Source organism: Melanerpes formicivorus, unplaced genomic scaffold (assembly GCF_026170545.1).
Source record: "Melanerpes formicivorus ecotype bairdi unplaced genomic scaffold, bMelFor1.0.p_v2 SCAF_42, whole genome shotgun sequence".
Taxonomy (NCBI): domain Eukaryota; kingdom Metazoa; phylum Chordata; class Aves; order Piciformes; family Picidae; genus Melanerpes; species Melanerpes formicivorus.
Genome location: NW_027142394.1, coordinates 4522428 through 4548548, shown reverse-complemented (window position 1 = coordinate 4548548; position 26121 = coordinate 4522428). Strand labels below are relative to the sequence as shown.

Sequence of the window (26121 nt, the reverse complement as noted above, 5' to 3'; positions counted from 1 at the left end):
CACAACAGGAGGATTTTATTACATTGGCAAGCCTCATTCATTGTAACCCTCCTTCCCGAGCTACAGGGGCAGCCTACCAGCGTGGACTGAACTAAACACTGTGAACTGCAATGAGAGGAAACTTCCCAGCTCCCAAGAGGCAGAGCCCTGCCCACCACAGCAACAGGAGAACGTAAAAATATCATTACAGTCAACAGGGACTACCTGATTCTGGACATGCAGGCTAGGTACATATTTAATATTAGATAGGTATGGATTTATAATTTAACAATTATACCTTCTAAAGCTTGTAGCTGTCACATTGCATTTGAATGTTAAACATCAGAGCAGCAGAATGGGGACGAGCTTTCTACGCTGCCCACGGCTGAGATTTCCTGGGGGCAGCAGACACAGCAGCCCTCCCTTAAGAGATGCAAAACTGCAGTGGTAGAAGCCCCATCCCTGGAAGTTTTTAAGGCCAGGCTGGATGTGGCTCTGAGCAACCTGATCTGGTGTGAGATGTCCTGTCTGGTGTGAGGGGGGTTAGAACTAGATGATCCTTGGGGTCTCTTCCAACCCTGGCATTTGTACGATTCTAATGTCTTGGACATGGATGTGTGGTTGTCTGCACACTGGACAGCACTTAGGCCTGTTCAATTTACTATCCAACTGAGGCTTCAATGCAGCTACACTACAGGAAAGGAATATTTTTAACAGAATGCATAAAAACTGGTAGCAGAGATAATGAGAGGGCTTGTGACACAGCTCTTGCATAATTTACATGAACCCAAGGGGGGTTATGCCACTGTATTTTATTCAAGATTTAAAAACTTCCCTAGATTTTCTGGAAAGAAAGACAAAGAACATGAAAACTGAATACCAAAAAGCCCTAAACTTTAACAACTCTGTAAAGAGGAGCTGAAAACACACTGCCTGTCTAGAAGCACAGAATTGCTTTGGTTGGAAAAGACCTTCAGGATCATCAAGCCCAACCATCAACCTAACATCACCATAGCCATTAAGCCATGTCCCAAAGTGCCATCTCCACACATTTCTTGAACACCTCCAGGGACAACAACTCCACCACCTCCCTGGGCAGCTCCTTACAATGGTTTTCACAATAAATTTATCTCTATGTCCAAAACCCTTTTATATGCATAAACATACACACACACACACAAACAGAAGTAACTTGAAATCACAGATGAAAGCTACAGCTGGTAGCCCTGCAGAAGAGTGATCAATGCTAAAAACCTCTTACCCTGTGTTATTTAACAAGCAATTTAGAAGCCCTGGCTAAACATCCTTTTGTGTTTTGATTCTGTTCCACAGAACATTGATGCAGCCATTAGTTCCAGAGGAGATTCACAGGGCAGGCTCCAAGCTGCAAATGTGGCTGTGCTGATTGCTCCCCCAGCAGCCACCACTTTGGGCTGGAATTGGAAAAAGCCCTGCAGCATCCCACTTTGCAGGTGCTGGCTGGGCTTCCCACACCAGGCACAGGGCACAGCAGGCAGCAGAGGGGACTGGAACCACGGGGTTGGGTAGGCAGGCAGCTGCCAGAGGATGGAAAAGGATGCTGGGGAAGAATTAAGATACAAAAGAACAAACTGAGAATTGAAAAGGTGGTTTAAAGCTATTACAATTGAAGACTCAGTGTGATACTCACATATCTGATACCTAAAAAATCCCATTTGGGAGAAAAGGCCAACTGCACCTTTTTCTGTGATGAGAATTGTCTGTTTCCTTGCTTGAAGGAAATGAAAGATGTTCTTCCCCATGAGGGTGGTGAGACACTGGCACAGGTTGCCCAGGGAAGTGGTAGAAGCCTCATCCCCAGAGGTTTTGAAGGCCAGGTTGGATGTGGCTATGAGCAACCTGCTCTAGTGTGAGGTGTCCCTGCCCATGGCAGCAGGGTTGTAACTAAATGATCCTTGAGGACCCTTCCAACCCTAACAATTCTATGATTTTCCAGGTAGTATAAAACATAAATCCAGTCACATTACATGCAAGTTCCTTCAAATTATTCATTCCCTCCAAAGCTGCATCAGCTTGACCACACATCTGGAAAACAGAGGACGAGCTGTAGATTAGTCACCAGTACCAGCACTGGAGCCATGGCTGTCGGTGCTGGCGAGGAGCTGCACACACCCAGTAGTGCTGTTGCTGGGGTGACAACAACAAAAAAGCAGGCCCTTGGCAAGGAGCATGTGTGACCTAATGGTTTTGATAAGAGAGGAAAAACTCCCACACAAACACCAGCAATCACTGTTTACAGTACAGCAGCACTTGGGGCTTGCCTTTTGCTTCAGGCTTCCCAGAATGGCTTCCTCGGGAGCCACGTCAAGGCAGGCAAAAGCAGTTGGTTCTTGACTTTCAGAGTGCAGATTTTCATTTAGATTCCAATCAGGGCTGCTCTGTTATGACACTCAAGGTTTCACAGTATAACAGTACAACTAAGGTTGGAAGAGACCTCGAGGATCATTGAGTCCAACCTATAAACACAGACCCCATGACTAGACCATGGCACCAAGTGCCACGTCCAACCTCCTCTTGAGCACCTCCAGGGATGGTGACTCCACCACCTCCCTGGGCAGCACATTCCAATGATGAATGATTCGCTCGGTGAAGAACTTCCTCCTCATCTCAAGTCTAAACCTCCCCTGGTGCAGCTTGGGACTGTGTCCTCTTGTTCTGGTGCTGGTTGCCTGGGAGAAGAGGCCAAGCGCTTCCTGGCTACAACCTCCCTTCAGGTAGAGGACAATGAGGTCACCCCTGAGCCTCCTCTTCTCCAGGCTAAACAACCCCAGCTCCCTCAGCCTCTCCTCACAGGGCTGTGCTCAAGGCCTCTCCCCAGCCTCGTTGCCCTTCTCTGGACACGCTCAAGCGTTTCGATGTCCTTCTTAAACTGAGGGGCCCAGAGCTGGACACAGGACTCAAGGTGTAGCCTAACCAGCCACAGAACCACAGAATCAGTTTAGTTGGAAAAAGCCCTTCAAGATCAAGTCCAACCCAGAACATCCACTGATCATTCTCTGTAATGCATGTGGGAGGGAGGTTTCCCCTGTGCTAATTGTATTCTCCTCTTCTTAAATATGTAAGTTGCTAAGCTGCTCATAAATTATACACAGCAGAGCTTTTAATGCTCAATTTTTTCGCAAGAATTTATTTTTTACAAAGCATTCATTTTTTACATGGGAAGGTCAGAACAATTTGGGGAAACACAGCTCCCACTGAACTTAAAATAGCTGCACAGCTCATCAGGCCTAAAAAAAAGTAGCAGGCAAGACCCACCAAGAGCTTCTAAAAGGAGGAGACCAAGCAACTGACTGCAGGTGCAATGAGTAATTAAATAGTAATTGCTTTTGTTTTTTTCCAAGTAAAAACCTTGTTTAAGTTCTATTCCTCCTAAATTCTTAATGAATGACATCTAAGAGGGGAAAAAAAAATAGTAATCAAAAAATCATTGCCTGAAAAATCTCACAACATGGCTTTGGAAGCTTCCTCAGACAGCTTTGGAAGTAATCTTAAACCCAATCATTAACATCCATTGTAGCCCTCTCATCCTAAACATCATATGGAAGACATTAGAGAGTCACTGACATGAAGCATCCTCTGTGCTGCATGACCTCAGGACAACATGCCAGTTCCTTGAAACATGGCTTGGTTACAGAGTGCAAATGGGATCAAGCCATGTTGTCATCATGTTTCCAAGCTGCTCTGCAGACTTAGCCTTTGCAGGGCTGCAAACTGGAAAACAACCAAACCCACTGATGTTGAAACATGCTTCAGCTTTGCAGGCACTAGCACACTGGGTTGTAATCATGCTGGCACCAATTGCTCCAACAGGGTCCCACAGTGCAGATTTCAGCAACATAGGTGTAAGAAGATCGGGATTCATATGGGCACCAAGCAAAATACACCTTCTGAGCCATGTGAAAACAAATCCTGGGCAGCTACACCACAGAATACACCCCACTTGCATGTAAATATAGGCAAATGACACACATGAGGAAGTCCTTCTCACCATCTCTCTCTGCCTACACATCACACCTTGCCAGTCCCCTCAGCCCTGCTGGGGCTGGTGACCAGTCCCAAAGTCCCACTGTGCAGTCCCTGGATGTAGAAGACCTTCTTCACAAGCCAGTAACAACTCCAACGTTCTCCTCCCCACACAATACTGCTCACAAAGGACAACAGGCTGCAGAAGATGTGGTGGAGCTCTCTCCCAAATCCTGAGTTGTAGAGGTGACAGACCAACAAAGGATGACAGAAAGACCAACAAGAGATGACATCTGCCCTGCCCTCACACTGGCTGCCTTCCTCCAAGGCCAGGATGGGGCAGTACCAATAGAATGTATGCATGTAGGGACCGTGTATTTGCGCAGGAGGAATGCCAACTGTGCTGGCTACAGCAGTCACCACATGAAAAATTCCCTGTGGCAATATCCAGGACATCTGCAGAGAAACCATCACAGTCTGAAATCTGAAAATGCCAAACCACATGCTCCCTTTATAATACAGTCATTTATTAAAGGCAAGAGGGGAAAAAAAAAACCAACCCAGCCCGCCTTTAATCCTTTATCCTTGCATACAAATCCTGCAAGACAGAAGGTCTGCATGCACTGGAGGCCAGACAATTTGCAAGTTTATAATTCTAATGAGAATTTTCAAATGCAGGAGTGAGGGGAAAGGAGTCTATATCTTTTTAACCTCAAAGGATTACACAAGTATAGCTAAGCCAGAAATTATACCTTGCTTCGGGCTGCATTTTCCTTTCTATAGACATTTGCCATTTCTAGCTTCCTTATCCATAATTTATATAGCTTGTACACTTTGTGTTGTCTCTTTTTAATTCACATGCAAGCCCTCTCTAGTCTCCTGCTGACTCTTATTTTGAATACACTCTCATGTAGCAGCCAAAAACTCATGAAAAGCCTTGAAACACGTTCACTTGGTATTCCCTATGGATGAAATCCAGCCTTGGTAAAGAAAATGCACTTACAAGCTATTTAGTCAGAATTCTTTTTAAGAAGCCACTGTGTATTCATGACAAAAATAGCAAGACTCCCAAGAAACAACTAGGGTCATAATTCATGTGAAACTCCAGCTCCCCAAGACTGTGGGTGGTGCACAGGGGATCCTAGAGCATTAAATCCACTTGGTGGTTCTCGGTTATTTTTCATTCATGTATCAAATTAAACACTCTCAACTCTAATGCCTGTCCATAGGCAAGACACCATGCCTGCAATGAAAGCCATGGATGATACATTCATACTTCTCTTCAGTCTGGAGAAGAGAAGGCTCCAAGGTGACCTAATTGTGGTCTTCCAGTATCTGAAGGGGGCTACAGGAAGGCTGGGGAAGGACTTCTCAGGAAGTGATAAGACTAGGGGGAATGGAATGAAGGTGGAGGTAGGGAGATTCAGGCTGGATGTGAGGAGGAGGTTCTTCACCATGAGAGTGGTGAAGCCCTGGAATGGGTTGTCCAGGGAGGTGGTTGAGGCCCCGTCCCTGGAGGTGTTTAAGACCAGGCTGGATGAGGCTCTGGCCAGCCTGATCTAGGGTGGGGTGTCCCTGCCCATGGCAGTAGGGTTGGAACTAGATGATCCTTGTGGTCCCTTCCAACCCTGACTGATACTATGATACTCAGGTTAACAACCTTGCAGCAAGTCCAACCCAGAGACCAACAAGTGACAAAATGACACTCGCCTCAAGTGAAGAGAATGGTATGGCTTTGAGGTGCTCATAGAGACTCTTTCTTGAGCCGTCAGAACTAAATTACCAAGAGGAGCTGCAGACTAAATTTAGATTCTCCAGGGCTGCATCCATCTATAACCTGGCCTTTTTGGCACATCACAACTACAGCAGGCATTCCGAAAGCTCAGGGGACATGGCAGTTTGCTCGGCCTACTTAGCAGAGACAAAAATGCATCTAAAGCTCCCAAAGAATGCAAATGCTTTATGACTAAGCCAGCCTCTTCCTTTGCTGCTCCTCATCCTAGCAGCTCTGTTCCTGTTAGATGGCAGCTGGGGAATAGGCTGGTACTGCTACAGGATGTGTATTATCAAAGCTCCTTCAACAATGCAATGAGAAAAGGAGGTTTGATTGAATTTTCTGCTGTGTTAAGCTTTAGGTATGCTCTGAATAAAGCCTTTAGGAAAAGCAGAATGCCACATTATTCCTTACTGTATAAGCTCAGGGTTCCAAAATTATTGCTAGGTTGGCTGCAAAATGTGGGTACCTGTGAGTGTTTGCCACATCTAGGTAGCTCATGTTTTCTGGAAGGACTGCCCTCAAGCTTTTAATTCAAACTTAGCATCCTCCCACCTCCACCTCTGCTTCTCTCCCCTGCTGTTTTTTGTCTTCCCTTTTAGCTTTATCTGGCCTTTCAATTGCTCCTTATTAACAAAAATGAACAAGAATTGATTAGTCATATAAGAGCATGACAAATCTTAATGCCTTTTTTTCCTTTCCCTAAAAAGAAAAGATGCCCATGCAATTTTAGAGCAGGTTATAAAAATTCAGTTATGGTGGCTCTGCAGCTCCCTGTTAATGCTGTGAAATGCTACATAGCTGTAAAGAGTTTCCCATATATTCCTGCTCTTTGAAGTCCTGGAGAAATGCTAGAGTATTTTATGGAAGCTAATGTTAAGCTGCATGAAAGCTGCCAATGCTTCAAGGAACATCAGCCAAAGGAATGTCAGAACAAATGAGCTGGATCAGCCATTCCCAAACTCTGGTCCATACCCTGCTTGCTGGTGCTCTCCCTATCAGCTGGCTGGTCACTTGTGCTACTGTTCCCCCAGCATCTATCCTGTAAACTACACACAAAATACATTAAACAAACTACTTGGTGTTTACACAGTAAACTATGTTAAATACAGCAAGATTCCCAAAGCTTCTTGTCCATCTGTCTTCAGTTCCCACACCTGCATGTGAGAAATCAACTCTCAGTCTGAAATGGAAAGGACCTAGTCCACAAGGCTAGTGCAGCTGTGAGGACTGCCATCATCTAGCAGAGGTACTAGAATGCTTCTTCAGATAAGAACTATTAAAGCCCCTTCTTGGGCTGTAATGTAAAAGGAACAATGTGCAAATGTCAAGCTCAGCTATCAAACCAAACGGGGAAATTCAGCATCGACCTGTTAATACATGAATGTAAAAGCATCAGGTAACAACAGCAATTAATACAGCCCAAGAAGTTCTAAAGGAAGAAAAGATTGAATTTTATACAGGATGGAGTAAGAGCTCTAAATAAGATGACCTTTTTTTTCCCCCTCCAGTTTTTCCCTTGTGGTGCGTCCCAAAATCCTCACTGGAGGTCACGGAAAAAGTTGTGTAAGGAGCTGCGTAAGGAAATGGGACAGGGAGGTTGTGACAATTTCCATGCTCTTCTGCTGCCTGCCTCAGCCAGCTTAAGGGCTCTCAATGTGATCTTCTGAAAGATCTTTAACTCATTGTGTTCTGCACAATCCAGTTTTCTTAGATCACCTCTTCCCTGCTTTGGGAAAGGGTGCGGGGTTGGTATTTTTTCATAAGCCCACACACATTTAACTTGACGGAGAATTCACTTCAAAAGCTTCCTTTCAACTGTTTATGAGCATATAAATAGCTATGCAGGAACAAGTCAATAACTTGTCTAGTATGCTTCCTGTTTCAAACAATGGCAAGCATTGGGCATTTGGGGATAAACATATCCATTTCTTCCCCTCTCCTTAGAAGTGTGTGTGCCACTACATATACAGCCAGATCCATATTGACACACACACACACGTGCACACACATCCCCACCTGAGTATTTCCTTTATGTGTAATTCACCAAAAGAGAATACTTAGGCTAACTTCCAGACATGTAAATGCAACAGCTAAATATAACACTTCAATATCAAATTGAATAACCATTAAAAAGGTTATTTCCTATGTTCTATGTCTTTAGTTAGTTGTTTTGTATCATATACTTACATGAACCTTAACCTGCACTTTTTCAGCCTCAATTTTATAGTCATGCTGCAAGTCTGCTTCTGCAGCTGAGATTTGTTACATTTTCAAGAGCAGGCTATGAGGGAATAGAACAGAATAGAACAGAACAGAACAGAATAGAACAGAACAGAATAGAACAGAATAGAACAGGTTGGAAAAGACCTTGGAGATCGAGTCCAACCTACCACCCTCAAAGGGTTCTCTGTACCTTTCAAGGCTCATCTCTGACAGAAAATTGATCCAAGAATGGTAGGTAAATGTCCCTGCAAACATCAGCAGGGACTTGAGGACCCTTAGGAAAAGGTGCTGGAGACTTTTGTTCACCCTATCTCTTCTTCAGCTATGTTCATTCTCTATTTGAAAAGAAACCCCCTCAGTAGCTTTAAAACACAAAAGCTTCCCACTGTGCTCTTTCCTTGCTTAGTCAACCTTTTTATTGCTCCTATGTATCTTCTGCTACATTTGTCCCCTTCACCTCTGCATCTGTCAGGCTTTCTCAAGGCACCTTATCTGTCCGTGATGAATGCGAACACAGGAACGCTGCTCATGCACATGCATTAGTCAGAGGAACTGCTTTATGTCAAAGTGAAAAGTTATCTCTTTTCAACACATCAGACCTGAAAAGTGGTTTTAAAATAAACATTTGTAGAGCAGAACACACTTTCTTACCTGAACAGAGTTGCTCGACTTTTGTGTAGTTTAAAGCTAATATATCATTAACCCATGCGATGATGTCATGTCTGCTCATAGTCTCCTGGGTTATAGAGGTAGAGTACACGTTGACCGCCATCCCCCAACTAGGAAACAAACAACAAAAGAAGAGAACATCTGTCACATTTGGAGAATTCTTTGCTGGATACAGTGAATTTACACTTCTTGTTCAGAAAAAAAACAAAAAACAAGGAAAAGCTGCATCTCTACACACTCCCTTCTCACCTGGTGAATAGAAGAGACCAGACCAGGTAGGAAAAGACCTTTGAGATCATCAAGCCCAACCTATCACCCAACACCATCTGATCAACTAAACCATGGCACCAAGCACCCCATCCAGTCTCTTCCTAAACACCTCCAGTGATGGTGACTCCACCACCTCCACAGGCAGCACATTCCAATGGCAAATCTCTCTATGAAGAACTTCTTCCTAACATCCAGCCTAAACCTCTCTCAGCACAGCTTGAGACTGCATCCTCTTGTCCTGGTGCTGGCCGCACAGGAGAAGAGACCAACCCCCTCCTGGCTACAAACTCCCTTCAGGTAGTTGTAAGACAGCAATAAGGTCTCCTCTGAGCCCCCTCTTCTCCAGGCTAAGCAACTCCAGCTCCCTCAGCCTCTCTTCATAGGAGCATGCAACAGGTTGCACAAGGAGATCATAGCTGACCCCTCCCTGGAGATGTTGAAGGCCAGGCTGGATGAGGCTTCAAGTGACCTGGTCTAGTGGTAATTGTCCCTGTCAATGCCAGGGGGTTGGAATGAGATGATCTTCCATCCAAATCCATTCTATCATAGAACCCATATGGTTGGAAAAGACCTCAAAGATCATCAAGTCCAACCTGTCACCCAAGACCTCATGACTACTAAACCATGGCACTAAGTGCCACATCCAATCCCTTTTTGAACAGCTCCAGGGACTGTGACTCCACCACCTCCCTGGGCAGCACATTCCAAAGGCTAACAACTCTCTCTGTGAAGAGCTTTCTCCTCACCTCCAGCCTAAACTTAAAGGGGCTTAGTTTTTATTTGATGACAGCTTCCCCAGCATCTTCTTGGAATCTAGGAACATATTTCTCTGGCTCTCTTTGTGAACTTAAAGTACATACAAACCTCCTGTATTCTGCTTAATGCTAATCAGGTAAGGGGGGAAAAAAAAGATAAATCAATCTAAGATTACACAGGGAGGATTTCATCACCTAGAGCTGCACAAATATAGTGACCTGATATCGATCACATTTTTGCCAGTGCAGGATGATCAGACTGCCTACCCCAGTATTGCATTTTCAGAGAGCTTTTAGATGATGCAGATGTTCTGCTCAAACACTGGCTTCTTATTGGAACAAAGGCTTTTTGGATCATTAACCCAGTTCCTAACAGTCACAGTGTCATTTACAGACACCAGATATCCTTTTAAATCAATTTCCCAAGCTCTATCCTAAATGTAACTGAGACTTGCACCCCCAAATGTCTGGTTGGTAAGCTGCAGAGCCCAATTCCTATAAATCATTAGGAACATTTCCTCCCAGCTTAAACCCATTTGTTCTTCTGCCAACATTATCCTCCAGCTCTAATGGCTTTTTCTTCTGCAGAGCTGATTTCATAATGTGTTAGGGATTGCACTCAAGAGTTTGTCCTAATGCCCAGGTAGTCCAGATTAAACAGATCAATCCTCCAAGTCTCTTATCAACTCAGACCTTCACCAGCAGTCTTCCTTGAACATAGCTAAGCAGTTTTAAACTGTGTTCAGATAACATTTCACCAAGACCTGGGAAAATTACACTGTGCTGAAAATTTTCATAGCCACATCATCCTAAATAGATTGCTCCAGTTAGCTGAAGTCCTTTCCTGCAAGCAGGTAATTCATAGTAGTTTTTCTCATCAGTCCCCATGTATGTAGACTGGAAACACATGCTACAGGATTTTATCCCCTTGTTTTTCTATACCAGTCACATTCAAGTTTCTCTCAACAATTTTAAGGAGCTGAACCAAGACCATTCACAAAGAGAGTAAATAACAGTCTCAAGAATAGAATAGACCAGACCAGGTTGGAAGAGACCTTTGAGATCGAGTTCAGCCTATCACCCAACACTATCTAATCAACTAAAACATGGCAGCAAGCACCCCATTAAATCTCTTCATAAATAGCTCCAGTGATGGTGACTCCACCACCTCCCTGGGCAGCACATTCCAATGGCCAATCTCCCTTTCTATGAAGAACTTCTACCTAACATCCAGCCTAGTGGACCTCAAGAAGTCACTAGTAGCAGCCTGAGTATGAGGCCTCTCAGAAACGATCAAATACTCAAAGTTGCACTCATTCTCAGCATGAAAGGGTTTGGTGGGCACTGTACATCTTTGCCTCTAGAGATGCCTTGTAGTCAAAATTTAACTGGCTAGCTTCAGTGCCAGCACTGCCACCTCAGCCTCAGACCTCAACCTTCTGTACCAGAGAAAGAGAGCAGGAGCTACTCTGTGGGATCTGAGCTCTGCATGGACTAATTCCACTGAGAATTTGCAGAGCTGTAACCATTTGAAACTTGACAGCCAGTTCTGCAGTCTTTGTGTTCTCTGCAGGGTAGAGTTAGGTATGCTAGAGAAACCTGGACAAAACACCACCAGCATGAAATTTGACTCAGCAACATGCAAGTGTATAAATAAACTAGAGAATGAATTTAAAATACAAGATGACCAAGTTCCTAATATAGGTCACTTTAAGAAACACATTTCACACACAGAAGGTTGCTCAAATTGTCCCCATCTACCAACATTAACATCCAAAACATAAAATCATGGAGTGTGCCTGGGGAAGACACAGAAACTAAGCCCAAAACATTCATGCTCTGATAGCCAGGCTACTGCTGCCAGCAATTCACTTGGAACCAGGCTGCTCCTCTACCAGCTTCTACAGGGGCACCTCCAGAGCACAGATGAAATGAGCATGTCCTCGGCCTGCTGATTTCATCCTGCAGGCTCCCACAGCTAACTGTACGAACACAGCCCTGCATTCACTGCAACAGCTAGCAAAGGTCACTCTCTTGGCACACACCAAGTGCTCGGACTGAACTGAGCGGCAGGAACAAAGTTTTAGAACCAGGGAGTGGCCTTTATACATTAAAACTGCACCACAACGGCTGGCCATGAGAGCTCAGCTTCAACAGCTGGGTGGAAGGGACTGAGCAGACCAACAGCACCTTTGTTACCAAAGGCATCTGGAGTTTGAAAAAACATCACTTGCTTTTACTTGAGTATTTTTAGGCCTTTTATATAGCAAAACTAACAGGAAGATACTACCCCTGTCACTACTTAACATTCAGTAATGTTTGTAAGATCAGTTCAAGTAAACTGCTCAATAATTACTTCAATATTCAAGTTTCAGAGTAGTGAGTTTAATATTAAACCAGGAGATCAATATGGAACACCCCACTCGCTTCTACAGCAGCTAAAGACATTTAGATGCTACCATTTGACATATAGCTGCTCTGATTTGTGACTGCCACTACCTCATCCAAATTTTAATTGCCCTCTCGAGGCCAGGCAGAACTCAAAACAACCATCAGCTAGCAGCAGTGAAAGTAGCAAATCTCCTCTGTTAGAAAGATCAAGAAAATCCACGTGCTGGAAGGAAGCAGAAACTTCCTCCTCATCCTTTTCCAAAAGCAGCACTTGCAAAGAGAAATACCTGCCCTGCAAGTGACAGGAGAGCAACCAACCTCCTTTGCTGCAGTGCATGCAATGGAGAACAGGAAGCAGTGAGTAAATTAATAACCTTGAATTTTATAACAGTACTCTGAAGTGTATCTGTAATATAACTTACACTGTGTCTGCAAATGGATTACTGTGGGTCAAATGTCAACATCAGGCTACTAGAGACAACAGCTTGACATTTGTACACTGGTATGCACAAAGGTGCAGCAATATAAATCTAAGCAAATGTGTGCCATACAAACCAGAACTCCTGCTAAAAAGTTCAGTAATGTGCCATTGCTATTTCCTCTCAGGGGCTTCTTAACATATGTCTGAACCTTGCACAGCCTCTTCTCCTGAAAGGGTTCACCAGGTCTTTGCATCTGCTGCCCCCTCACCCTCCTAACAGTTACGCTCTAAATAAACTCAGCTGGGAAAGGCTTCCTTCGCAGTAAGCACGTTCTAATTCAGTGCTCAGATACACACATATCCTGTTTGCCACACAGACAGGCTTTGACAAAACAAAAAGCAGAAAGAACAAGCAGAGCAGGTAGCAGGGCTGCCATGCCCAGCGACAGACAAGAACCCCTGCACTCGACATCCACAGCTGGGCTGGGATTTTCTCCAGGGTTCAGTTCCCTGAGTGCTGAACTGCTTCAAAAACTGTGATCCAGATCCAAAGCACATATTAATAAACATCTCTAAGGGGATGCAAGAGAACAGCTGGGCAGGTGGAGAGGCACAGGCTGTACTCTGTGAACAGCCAAGTAGCTAACAACTTGATTGCATGTCCTAACACACTACTTCTTCGCAATAACATTACTTCCATTTCCAACATCCTGGGTTTTCCCTTGTTTAGGCTGAAGGTTCTCAAGCATTAAACATTGCAACGAGGCTTATACAAGCCTGAAAGCCAGCACCTACCTGAGACCTTCCACCTTTCATAGAGCTGCCTGGCAATTCTACAGTAACTAAAAGCAGATGGAAGACTGAGATTAAAAACCTCTGACTGTTACACTAACCACAAAAGACACTCCCTTGTTTTATTTACCAGAAACTGAAGTTAAACTCCCCAGTAAATGCAAACAAGCCATAGGAGAGTCTTCACACATTAATCCAAGCCACTTCAGAAAACACTTCACACACACAAAGCAGCACCACAGAGTTCAGAGGATTAGTTAGGGGCTGAAAATCATGTATATGCTTAAGTGATTTCCCCAGTCAGACATACACTGGCTCAGCATGTCTGAGGGTAAACATTACACCCAAAGGAGTATTAATTTTTTAAGGCATTACATGCAGCACTCAATGTTCAGCTATTAGGCATTTTTCCACTTCTCTTGCTACAGATAACTGCAGCTGTTCCAGCTGTATCTAAGGACAGTTGTGCAAGACACTATTTTTCCAGTGAGAAACTAACAGTTGTTAGCAGCAGAAGCTGTATTACGACAAACCAGTAATGACAAGACTGGAAGGAGTACAGCAATGAATCCATCTGTAGTGTAAGATCTCAAACAAGCCTTCCTGGGTTTGTACAGTTAGACACAGTACTTTTGTCCCTAATAAGGGCTCTTCACTCAGTGTGGAAAAAGGCAGTCCCCACACAGAGTTGGGACACTCTGTGATTTGCCTTTATTCTGTTCTACAGAACAGGGGATCTAGCAACTGCCAGCACAACCAGGACTGCCAGGCACACAGTATATACAACAGCACAAGACACTTGCTTAGTTAATCATACCTCCCCATCCACCCTACAACATGTATATGTATGCTATCCAATGATCAAACCATTTTAGGGGGGTTCCCCAATTAGCGTGATCATTTTTACCTTCGAGGGGGGGTGTCTTTTAGCATTGTAATTAGCCAAGGTTATTTTAGGATACACTCTTGGCTCATCTGTGGTCCAGAAGTTATGTATTTTGTTATCTTACGCTTAAACAACAGCAACACACCACATAAGACACGTGTTTTGTTTGCACCACTCTGTGATGCCTTGACCATGTTTCAAACAAAACTGCTTGATAGATTTTTAGCCTTTTTCTTTCCACACCAGCATGATGTTTGGTTTGTACATGCAGTAGATAGCCTGTGTGACTATACAAAGAGGAGCCTTCTAGAAGCTGGCACCTGATAGCATCAGGACAGATGCTGGCAGTAAAACAAAAGATCTCACTAAAAATTACTGAAGTGGAAGGCACAGCATAAAAGCCAAGAAATAACTGAGTGAAACTGATGCAGCTCCTGTTAGAAAGGCTTTCTAGATTAAAGCTACTGCAAAACAAAAATCCCTGAAGGAAGAAACCTGCCAGCCTCAGTGGCTGCACCCCTGTAGAGAGAAAATGAATCCTTTCATATCATCCTGAAATAGCAGCTGATTTGCAGCTGGATGTTCCCTGCTTCTGTAACATTCACTGCATATAGCCTCAGCCACACTCATTAGAGACCAGTTATGCTCAAGGTTGTCTGTACTGAAAGGAGTCCTCAGGACAGTAAAGCACTAAAAGCTCCTACAAAATGCCCATGATATTGTTCTTACTCTCCCTTTTGACTTATGCTGTGCACTTGCAGCAGATTTAATGGCCATGGCCACAGCCCTCAAAGTCAGAGCACTGCAACCGAAGTGACATTTGTAGCAAGCCATATATCCAAGTCAGAAAATCACTTAAAGATTGATCACAATGAGCTATTGCCATGGAGAAAAGAAGAAAAGGAGGGAAAAAACCCACCCCACAACTCTTTGATTTGTAACACTGGAAATAAAATTCACACCTTTTAAAATGCTGAATATCAAATCTCCCATGCACTGGTTCCCATGTTACTAAACAGCTCTGAAAGATTAAAACTCTTTTATTGTGCACCTCATTCACTTCTGAATGTCATTCTACCTTCACAACATGGATCTGACTTGAACACTTCAAATTATTTGTGAGGCATGCTACAAAGCCTAGCCAAGACTGAGACAATCCATGGACATTTTGATTGCTCACATGTTGCAGAATTACCATGCAACACAGTAAATAGTGCATTTTCCATTGTTCTCATTGCAGCTCTCTGTCTCAATGCAAGTTAGAGTAAGAGAGTTTATTTTACTGGATTAGGGCATTTTTTTGTGTTGTATTTAGAGGCTGCCTGCCAATGCTGGGATGTTCTGACCTACATTAATGTTGGGTCTCTAGGTTCTGACATCCCTTGTTCTGCCCAGGGAGGTGGTGGAGTCACCATCCTTGGAGGTGTTCAAGAGGGGATTGGACGTGGCACTTGGTGCCATGGTCTAGTCATGAGGTCTGTGGTGACAGGTTGGACTTGATCTTTGAGGTTTCTTCCAACCTTAGTGATACTGTAAAATACAATGACAGGTCTGAAGGACTGGTTTAAATCCACATCAGAATCACAGCATTTCAGGGGTTGAAGGGACCTCGAAAGCTCATCCAGTCCAACCCCCCTGCCAGAGCAGGATCACCTACAACAGATTACACAGGAAAGCATCCAGGCGAATTACGACCAGATTCAGTTTTGTGATACAGAAGGCTTTAAAACCAGTAAGAAAACCCAACTCAAAACATTATCTGAGAGGCAGAAAAACACTGGTTCTTTTTCAGACATTCAGTTCCCCCAAATCTCAAAAACACAGAAGTATTCAAACAATAAACACAACTTGAGACGACTCAACAAGTAGCAATGCAATGCACTCTTTACTGCATAGTTCTTACTAAACAGCTTTGAATTTATTCTCTGACCAGTCATGAAATTGGGGGAGTTCACCAAAATGAGAACAACAGTATTCTGGGCCCCTCAGTTTAGGGAAGATGTTGACTTGCTGGAACATGTCCAGAGAAGGGCAAAGCTGGGGAGGGGTTTGGAGCACAAGCCCCATGGGGACAGGCCGAGGGAGCTGGGGTTGCTTAGCCTGAAGGAGGCTCAGGGGAGACCTTATTGCTGTCTACAACTACCTGAAGGGAGGTTGTAGCCTGGTGGGGGTTGGTCTCCTCTCCCAGGCAACCAGCACCAGAACATGAGGACACAGTCTCAAGCTGCACCAGTGAGGTTTAGGCTGGATGTTAGGAAGAAGTTCTTTACAGAAAGAGTTATTTGCCACTGGAATGTGCTGCCCAGGGAGGTGGTGGAGTCACCATCACTGGAGGTGTTTAGGAAGAGACTTGACGGGGTGCTTGATGCCATGGTTTAGTTGATTAGATATTGTTGGATGATGGGATGGACTTGATCTCAAAGGTGTCTTCCAACCTGGTTAATTCTATTCTAAATCCCAGGAAATTACTTAGTGCTCGGAAGATTTCAGGACACTGCAGGAAGGCAAACTACATTTACTGATTCACCTGAAGCTGATTTTTGGTTTTTATGTGCCAGTCATATTTGCACAGCAGAAGAAAGATTTTCTTATTACTTTTATCTTCTCACTTCTGCTGCCACTGAAACTGTGCAGCAATGCAATACACAGGGTCATGGCTCTACAGCAATACTAACAGTTAGGGGGGGTTGTTTTGGGGTTTATTTGGTTGGTTGGCTTTTTGTGTGTGTTTGTTTGGGGGTTTTGTTGGTTTTGTTTGGAGTTTTTTGTTAGTTTTGGTTTTGTTTTGGTTTTCTTTTGTTGTGTGTGTGGTTGGTTGTTCTTTGGTTGGGTTTTTTCCCCAGGGTTCACCTTTGCCTCCAAGAGTACAATGCAATCATAACACTTAACCACGTGGTATCTTAATTGTGGCTGAAAGTATTCTGCATACTTTGGAAAGCTCCTTGTCAATCTCCATGAGCAAACAAATCTTAACTAAAAAGAAAATAAATGCATTCTTGACAGAGGATAGAGGTTCAAGCAAGGTAGCCATCAATACCTTACACAAAATGGAAGCACAGCTGTACTGACTGCTTAGCAATGAACCACAGCAGTGCTCAGCGCCCTCAAAACGAACCTTAGAGTACTCAAAGCAAGAGCGGTGCTCAGCACTGAACAGCCACATCCTCATTGGCATGGGGAAAGGATGCACAAATTTCAGTGTAAAATTAGTGTTTCTACAAATTATGAAGACATTTAATTAATAGAGAACCACAGAAACCTTTGAAGTGGGCTGAATGCGGGGAACGTTAGGACGGCACAGCTGCAATGCTAAAAACCTAACTGCTTCTACTTACAGTTATTATCCTCCCCCCACCCATGGCTTTCAACTCCAGAATCTTAAGTTTGAATTGCTGTTCAGATGCCCTGAAGGAAGACATTCAGTCTGTAAAATTTTCACAATAGGCACTGGCAGCAAGTCTACCTTTCACAACAGACAAGGGGATTGTAGCGAACGGGGTGGGGAGGGGGGACGCACCAAACTAAACTCAAAAAACCCAACCAGTTGATTCAAAGGAAAATAATTCAGACTTCTGTTACACAGCAAATTCAAGCCAGTTACAAACACCTACATTTCAGAAAATAGAAGAGTATCTAGGACCATTTTGTAACTAGAAAACCTTGTAAAAGCTGCTGAATAAACTAACATTTCATCTTCTGTGAAACAGTCAATTCACCCAAGACACACATGGGAGCTTTATTACCTCCCCTCCCTGCCCCCAGTGGAAAAATCAGATTATTAAGCATATGTCCAGACATAGCTGAAGAATTTCTGAGAGGTTAAAAATGTGACATAAAGTTAACAGCAGTGCTGAGTCCACTTGTCATGGAGAAAGGATGTCTTGAGAGGCAGCACTTGCTGGCAAGCCTCAGCTCCTAGCCTGGGTTCTGCAAATAACAGGGGAACCTCCTGTGTTTTCACTCCCAATACATGATGGATGAGAAGCTATATTTTCAGACAGCAGGTCCCCAGGTGCTTTAGAAAAGGCAGATTGACTGGAAAATGAAGACAGCAGTGGAAGAGAGCTTGGTCCCAAACCCACTGCCCTAGATGAGCACAGCATGTGAACTCCCAGGCAAAATGGGGTGTGCAAAGCCACACATCCCCCAGCAGCCACCTGCCTCTACAACAGGGAGGCAGGGAAACTTCCACACCCCCTGATTAGGAAAGAACAAAACTATTCAGAAACTCTGGTAAGGAAGATCCAGCAGCATTGGGCATCCAGATTGGTGGGCACCCGAACAGTGTCAGAGGCGTAGCGCAGCAGCAGCTCTGGCAGGGCAGGCAGCCGCAGCTCCTCATCTGCCATTTCCATCTTGGATGTCCAGAAACACTGTAGGCAGGCCTGGGACTCTGCAGGGCTCAGATCCAACTAGAGCCAGATGAAGTCACCAAATTAATTTAGTTTTGACCTATCCAGCATTTTGCTGCTGGCTCCCCTCCTCCTCCCTGCCATGTATACCACTCGGAGGTGAAAGGCTAAAGAAAGACGCTGATTTACTCCAGCACAAGTTAAAGGCAGAAGGGGGTTGTAACACTGCACAGTCCTCCTCATAGAAGCCTGAGCAGCTCCCAGCCTCACAGCCCTGAGCAGAGCCCTCTGGGCCAGCGAGGCAGTGACTCAGCAGGAGACGGCTGAGCATCCACACGGGTCTCGGCAGAAGACAAGTCTGGGAAGAAGGGAAAACAAGAAGCTTACACACGGGGAAAGGCAGCTGCTGTGTCCCCACAGGAGACTGCAGTACACTCAGAAAGCCTGGCTGTCCGAGGTATGTGAAGTTAACCTGGAGAGCACTCTCATGGGAAAGGCCTAGTTAAAGGAGTACAATACACCTTTTCTACTCACAAATGATGCAATATGATACAGAGAACGAGGACTTTCCTCTCTTTTTACATCAAAAGCAAATCTAGATACATACCGATTCATACACTGCAACATTTACTCTAACCTTACTGTACATATATGTTAGACTCACTGACTATGCAGAGTTGGAAGAGATCCACCAAGGACTGAGTCCTTCTCTTGTTACTGCAGCAAGCAAGGCCCTTTGAAAGGGGCCTTCTGAGCGGACACTTTGAAGGTGTCTGAGGTGACACCCAGGAAAAGCCAAGAAACAGCACTATGCCCACCTGTGCAACCAGCACAGCCATCCCAGGACCCATGGCAAAGGTGCAGGAGCACAGCCTGCGTAACAGAGCCGCTCTGCTGCCAGGCAGCCAGCCTTGCTTGGTCCCTGAACTACTCATAGAGGCAGGAAGGTGATGACACTGAGCAGGGGTGTAAGACAACATTTATTTTAAGCCATCTTTACCGTGCCGTTGTAAACAAGCATGTGACAACAGATTAAGCAACAGGCAACCATGCTGACTGCTTTCACTGGGGCATCACACAAACACTTTGTATTTTTGTAACAAAATACTAAGCTCTAGTACTGCTGTCTAGGGCTCCCACTGCTACCACAGCAATGCAACTGTTTGGGGTTCAAAGAAGTGGTGCCAAGCTTTTGCCTGGATATGCAGGACACTTGGTGAGCAGGTTTCTAGGACCAAGCTCCAGCAGACATCTATGAACTGAACCTCATGTAAATCCCCTCCAAGCACTGCCTCTGCAGACCCCTACACCAACACCCCTGTCATTAGACTGCACTCCAACCTCTCTCCCACTTCTCCCTCCACTGTTGGTGAAAGCTAGACTAAAAAGACTAATGATAAAAAGAAATCTTGGAGTTCTGACATCTCCAATGTTGTTGAAATAGGCTCAGGTAAACAGCCCTTCTTTGGCATCTACAAATTCCCTACAAATCATTATTAAAGAGATTTTGAGTGTTAATACCATCAGCCATGACACTTAATGCTGGGTCTGGATAGCAAAGCAACCTGACCTCTTCCCTGATTCTCACAGGTTAATACTATAGCACACAAGGAAACACACTGAAATTATCCTGGTGCTGAAGATATTACCAGTGAATGACTCGCACTTAAGAATTAATCCTACCAAGGACTGTCTACAACAGGGATGAACTTCTAAATGCAATTGCTTAACTGCTAGATTAATTTTAGAGCAACTAAAAGTAGAATTCACTAATCCTTCACAGCATAAATTGCCCTTTAGGAACATGCTAGCTGAACCATCTGTGATTTATGTAATGCATTATTCTTGCTGCGTGCCAGTAACCACAAACCTCTTTCACCATTGTTGCACTACCAGCGCAGTTGCTGAGGCTACCAGCATCAAGTAAAGCTTCCCCAAAACTCCTTTTTCTTCCAACCATGTTAGTCTTTGAAGGCCTGGAAAACTCACACTTCCATTTAGATTTTAGCTTTTAACAGCTCTTGCCTATCTAAAGGGGGAAATCCTCAAAGCTTTTTAACTCCAAATAACTTAGGTGGTGCTCACTGCTTTGATACAACTGTGACTCTAAGGGAACAATTACTGGCAGCTACAAGCCTTTCTCTAGGAGGCCAAGTAAAGCCTTGTACCTTAAACTTAAGAGCAGCATAGATGTGCTGTTTAATAGGGTTTGGCCTCCTTTTGTGGAATTTCTTGAGGTCAATTCCTGAAGTGTATTGCTTCCAGCTGGCAAATAGTGATGACATTACCAAGTTCAACTCCCACAATAAACAAGGCAAAACAAAAATAAATCAGTTTACTGCTTGAATTACTTTCAACTACATCTAAGTGCAGTTAGGAAGGTGCTGCAATGTGGATATTTAGTTTCTTCAACACTCTCAGCGCTGCTGCAGGTTATGTAACAAGACAATTCTGCACCACTCCCTGTAGAAGCACAAACTAAGCACACAGCTTAAGAACTGTGCTTAATTAAGTTTAATCTGCAGGAAATGGTTATAGATAATATTTTCTGCATCAGAAAATGCACCATGCCTTACAGGCAGAAGGGGTAGTTTATCAGGTTTTAACCTCGAGACATAATCTTTAATTGCAATTCACATAATTTTATGACACAGCAAAACTGGCAATTTGCTCTACTGTGTGTCTGAGCTTTTGGTCATCCCTTGGTACTGAATTGCTGAAGCTGATTTTGAGTGACTTAGCAAATGTGGTATGCAGCAATTCATGGACTGCAGCAGCAGCACAAGCACAGCTTTTGCAAGAATTGAGCTAGAAAACAGTTGAATTTGATGCAGTTGAACTGAGACTGCATGCACATGTTTTTCTTTGCCATTTGAAACCTCTGATAAGATGACTTCACCTTGGTGGCAGCAGTGTATTTGTTGCCATATGATATTTCTTTCCCTTTTAAAGCACCTAATGTTGTGATTTTGTTTTGTGTGCTGTGTTTTGAACTCAAGAGCTGTTTATTCCCATAGTTGAACAGGATTATGAAGTGACTTGGGCAAGAGAACTCCAGAGATTGTTGCACCAACCTCCTGCTCACAGCAGAGCCAGCAATGGTCCTATCTAGCTGTGGTTTGAGACTCTCCAAGAACAGATACTCCACAGCTTTTTCCACAAAATCTCTTCCAGTGTGTAACTGTCCTCACTGAAAAATTGTCTCCCAGTATCTAAAGCTATTCCTATTGTTGCAACTGCTGAGTGCCATTGCCTCTTATCTTCTCCCCATAAACCTCAGAGAAGAACCTGGCTCCATCTTCCCAATGCCACCTCCACTCTCTTTAGATAGCTAGAGACTGCAATGAGACCTTCTCTCCTGTGCCATCTCTCCACCAGCCTGGCCAAACCTAGCTCACATGCTCCAGGCCCCCTCACCTTCCTGGTGGCCCTCCACCTCACTCCAGTATGTCATTCTCTCAAATGGAAGAGGACAAATTCAGATATAATATGCAAGATATAGTCTCAGAAGCGCCAGAGGGAAAACAGTCACTCCTCTGGGGCTGCTGGCTGCACGCCTGCTAATGCAGCCCAGCACAGGCTTGGCCTTCTTCCCTGCTAGAGCGCACTGCTGACTCATGTTCATCTTGTTCACCAGCACCACCAGGTCTATACTGTGCAGAACTTCAAGGAAAATTAGAAGGGAGTCTTAAGGTGGTACTGGAAAACAACAGCCTCAACTGCATTAAAAATAGAGTTGCTTATGAGACCAGACCATTCAATAGCATCCCTGCCATTGTGAAACGTGCCACACTTGGGGATCACAGATTAAAAACCTGCAGAGCTGAACTTCTGCAGGCAGAAATATATATTAAAGGGAAGAAAAGCTAAAAGGAAATATTCCTTATGCCTCCTTAAGTCTGACAACTGGCACAACATGAATGTGTTGACTGAAGGCAGTGCTTTCAATCCCAACCCAGAATCTGCAGCTTGCATGACTCTGCAGCATTAATAAAGGCAAGAAGGGATACGGACACCGAACAGTAACGCAGAGAAACATAGTTAATGTCATTCTGCACAACAAAGTTTCCAACAGCACAGCTATTTACATGTGAACGCTGTCCTTTTAGGAAAATTAATCCCTTCTATTCAACCAATTATCACTTCACTGTCTCCATGTTCCCAGCACTCCTACACACCAGAGGCTTTCTGTATACGAAAGCTCCCGCGGGACTTTCATATCGCTGGGTTATGTATTCCACTTCCATATGGACAATTACTCACAGATTCTAAAGTTATTTTAATAAGCTATGATTTGTGTTACATTGAATCCATAAGCAAAGCAAATGCATATTCCACTTCAAATATTTCAGTGCTTCCTATTCATTACATTACTGGACCAGCTCCACAGAGATTAACCTTAAGAAGCAAAGCATAACAAGCACGTAAAATTTGCCTAAAATGAATTTTCATTCCCCCCAAATTGTTTAATACATATTGCCAGCTAGCCCTTCCGAGCATCAACACTGCATTCCAGAGTGACAGGCAAGGATTTGCATTCATGTGCATCTCTGAATAATTACAGCTGCTTGGGTTGGAAATCTGTACAGTACTAAGGAACCCTGCTGTAAGGGGGAGGTTCACTTGAGCTACGCCTAAGATAAAACCGAAGTCCATGGACCTCGCTGGCTAGCTTGCAGGGTTCCAAATTGTCAAGAGACAATATTGCAAACTAAACCTCTGAAACAATACACACAGCCATACAAAAACCCTGAGACACACAGCATTGCTTTAAACTATACTAATAGGGCAGAATAAGCTACTCCTTCACTCTGACAGCTGCCACGCAGGAGCAGGGCCCATCTTACACACGAGAAATCCTCAACTCCAAACTGAGGATTTTTCAGTTTGTGTGGCTTCTTTAGATATTGCTCCAGACCACACTCAGTTTCTGTTTAAATTCACATGAGCCCAAAACAGTGTTTCTGCCCATGCTCCTCCACCCATGCGGGACTGAGATTCACCATCCCCATCTTCCACCACCTCGCCCACATTCCAGAGCTCTTCTGTCCCCCAGCCAACACAGGCAAGCAACGCAAGGTGGCCGTACGCAAGGCCAGAAGATCAAGACCACAAACTGCATGTTGTGTTCTTGTCCAGGCACAACAATTTGGCACAGTTGTAGGATTTCCTACGGAAGCTACATCCTTAAGTCTGAACTCCATGTTTATGTTTCCTGTTTAGATAGCAGAGCAAAAACACAGATTTAAGACGAGCACCCTTCACTAGACAGGGAGCTCTATGGCAAACAAGAAATCATTTCAGACTGGTTAAGCTGAGCCATTCTATAGATGTGATTTCATCACACTGAGCCTTCTCTATCAAATATTTAAGTAACTTAGCACACCACTAGAAAACCAGACAAACTTGTGGCAAGATCTCACAGGCAAGGTTTTAAATTTGACTTAAATACGTAACAGCACGACAGAATTGCGTTTAAAATACGGCCACAGCTTTCACAACTCCAGAAGTGAAATACACGTTCAGTAAACTTTTAGAACTGATATTCCCCTTCCCCTCCGTTAAATACACATTCAGTAAACTTTTAGAACCGATATTTCCCTTCCCCTCCCACCTAATTATAATGAAACAATATGAAGAAGATGCTTTATTGGTGAGTCAGGCAGCAGAGGCCTGAGCAAGATCCAAACAGTTACGCAGTGCTCAGCTAACGCTACCCGCAGAAGAAAGACGGATGTTTTCCATTTACATTCCCTAGCACCAATGCTGGAAGCAAGCAAACAACCACTGCTGCTAGCTGGAGGCCAGGATTCAGGGAGCAACGACACGAGTGTCCCAATGCTGTCGCGGTGCAGCACCAGTCTCACCGCCGCCACCACCACGACCACCAAGCTGACTCCATGCTACAGCCTTCGTGCCATCCCGCTCGGTGGTTTGTGTGATTGAGAACAGATGTGGCGAGACCACTCGTTTTCAATTATCAAACAAAGGCTGAAAGCTGCATCTCCAGAATGAAAAGCTGGCACACAATTTATCTCCTTCCTTACCAAGGCTTTGCTATAATTAGCTCTAGGCATGAGGAAGGAGAGAAGACTGTCAAATTAAACTAACCTCCCCCCTAAGCCCCAAAACCTCTGAAGATATTTTTAAGAAGTCACTCATGTGAATTCCAAGGCTTGAAATATAGACTCAGGACAGTCACTTTTTTTTTCCTTACTCTCTCCCAAAACAAGCTTTGTATCTCAGAAGCTTACACCAAGCATGCCACCTAGGAGAACATCCCTGTGGTTCAGCCTGCTTGTCATGCAAGCAGCTGCATCTCCCTCAAAATCTCTCTCTGTGCAAAGGAAATACTCAAAGAAATAGCTTTAATCAGGCTCTCTTGCTCCACAGCCCCACCTCCACATCACCTCTCTTTCACAGTGCTGCATGTTTTTCAGGAGTCTAGATTGAGAAGCCAAAGCGTTTCTCGAAGTGACAGCATCAGGTTCAGTTCTCGCATGTCCTAAGCTCACTCTCTTGCTGAGTGCCAGAATCACACTGCTGTTGCTATGCAGCTCAACAAGGTAGTTTAAAAAAAACCCACACCACGCAACGAAATCCAGAATGCAGCCTCCCACCTACAGGATGTTTCTGAAACCCACAGAGGCTGGGTGCAAGTTAGGCATACTCAGACCTTTTTGGTGAGAAAGTCTTGGGTGCAAAAGCTGAGAAGATGGTGCTGTCTGAACGTTACTTTCATTTCCTGATACAAACTGCTTCGCCTGTGGAGCATTGTTTTCCCCTCCTCCTTCCACAAAGCTAACTCTCTTTTAACCCCCAGTTTTAACAAATAACCCTAACTCCCAAAACATGGTGAAGATGTTTGCTTCAAGGAAGAGCTAAATCTAGGTCAAGAGAGGTAGCCCAATGACACAAGCACAGGCTATCGAGGCTTTAAAATGCTGATGCAGTATTGAGCAGAGTCATACTCATAACCCTCTGAGACATGTACATGCACTCACATGATTCCCAGTTATCCTCACACAGTTTTACTCTGTACTTCGAGAGCTGAACCTGCCCAGCAGAAGACACCAAAACAGCCCTCCATAGGCAGAGTACTCCCTAATCAGAAAACAAGATTAAAGAGCAGCAGCAGCAACAGGAAGCCAGCTTTATGAAAGTGAAAGAAAATAGAGGGGACCTGAGCTCACAGGAACCAAGGAAAGATTCCTGCATGTTACTTCTCATGCTGACAAACCATCAGGCTGGTCTTCTCTTGGCTAGCTACTAACTAGCTTGCTGCAGTCCAGCTGCTTGACAGACAAGGAGGTTATCACAGCTACCCATTTTAGAAAAGCTCAAGCCAAATTTATGGGGTGTGATTTATGAGCTTTTTTTTGCTGCTGGGTTTTGGGTTTTTTTTTTGTGTTTTGTTTTGGTTTTTTTCAACAGTCATTTATTATTGCCTGACTTCCAGTGAAATCTAGGACAAAATACTGGCAATCTGCAATAGCAGCAGTTAGGCCAAGAGCAAACGCCTCTGAAAAAGATGTTTCAGTTGCTATTCCATTTAAGAGCATTTGCTTTGACTAGCATCTACAGTTTCAGAGGATGAAAACAGT

General features: G+C 44.2%; 1 protein-coding gene across 4 annotated transcripts in view; it reads right to left on the bottom strand.

Annotated features, from left to right (window-relative positions):
- Positions 1-26121, bottom strand: part of MAPRE2 (microtubule associated protein RP/EB family member 2) — a 97759-nt gene that overhangs the window by 24700 nt on the left and 46938 nt on the right. For 3 of the 4 annotated variants that reach the window (XM_068158788.1, XM_068158786.1, XM_068158787.1), the window contains one exon: positions 8633-8760. The exons of the other annotated variant lie outside the window; for it this stretch is intronic. In XM_068158788.1, the coding sequence (XP_068014889.1) occupies positions 8633-8753 (121 nt within the window). In that variant the 5' untranslated portion in view covers positions 8754-8760. The remainder of the gene's footprint in view (positions 1-8632; positions 8761-26121) is intronic. 4 annotated transcript variants of the gene reach the window in all.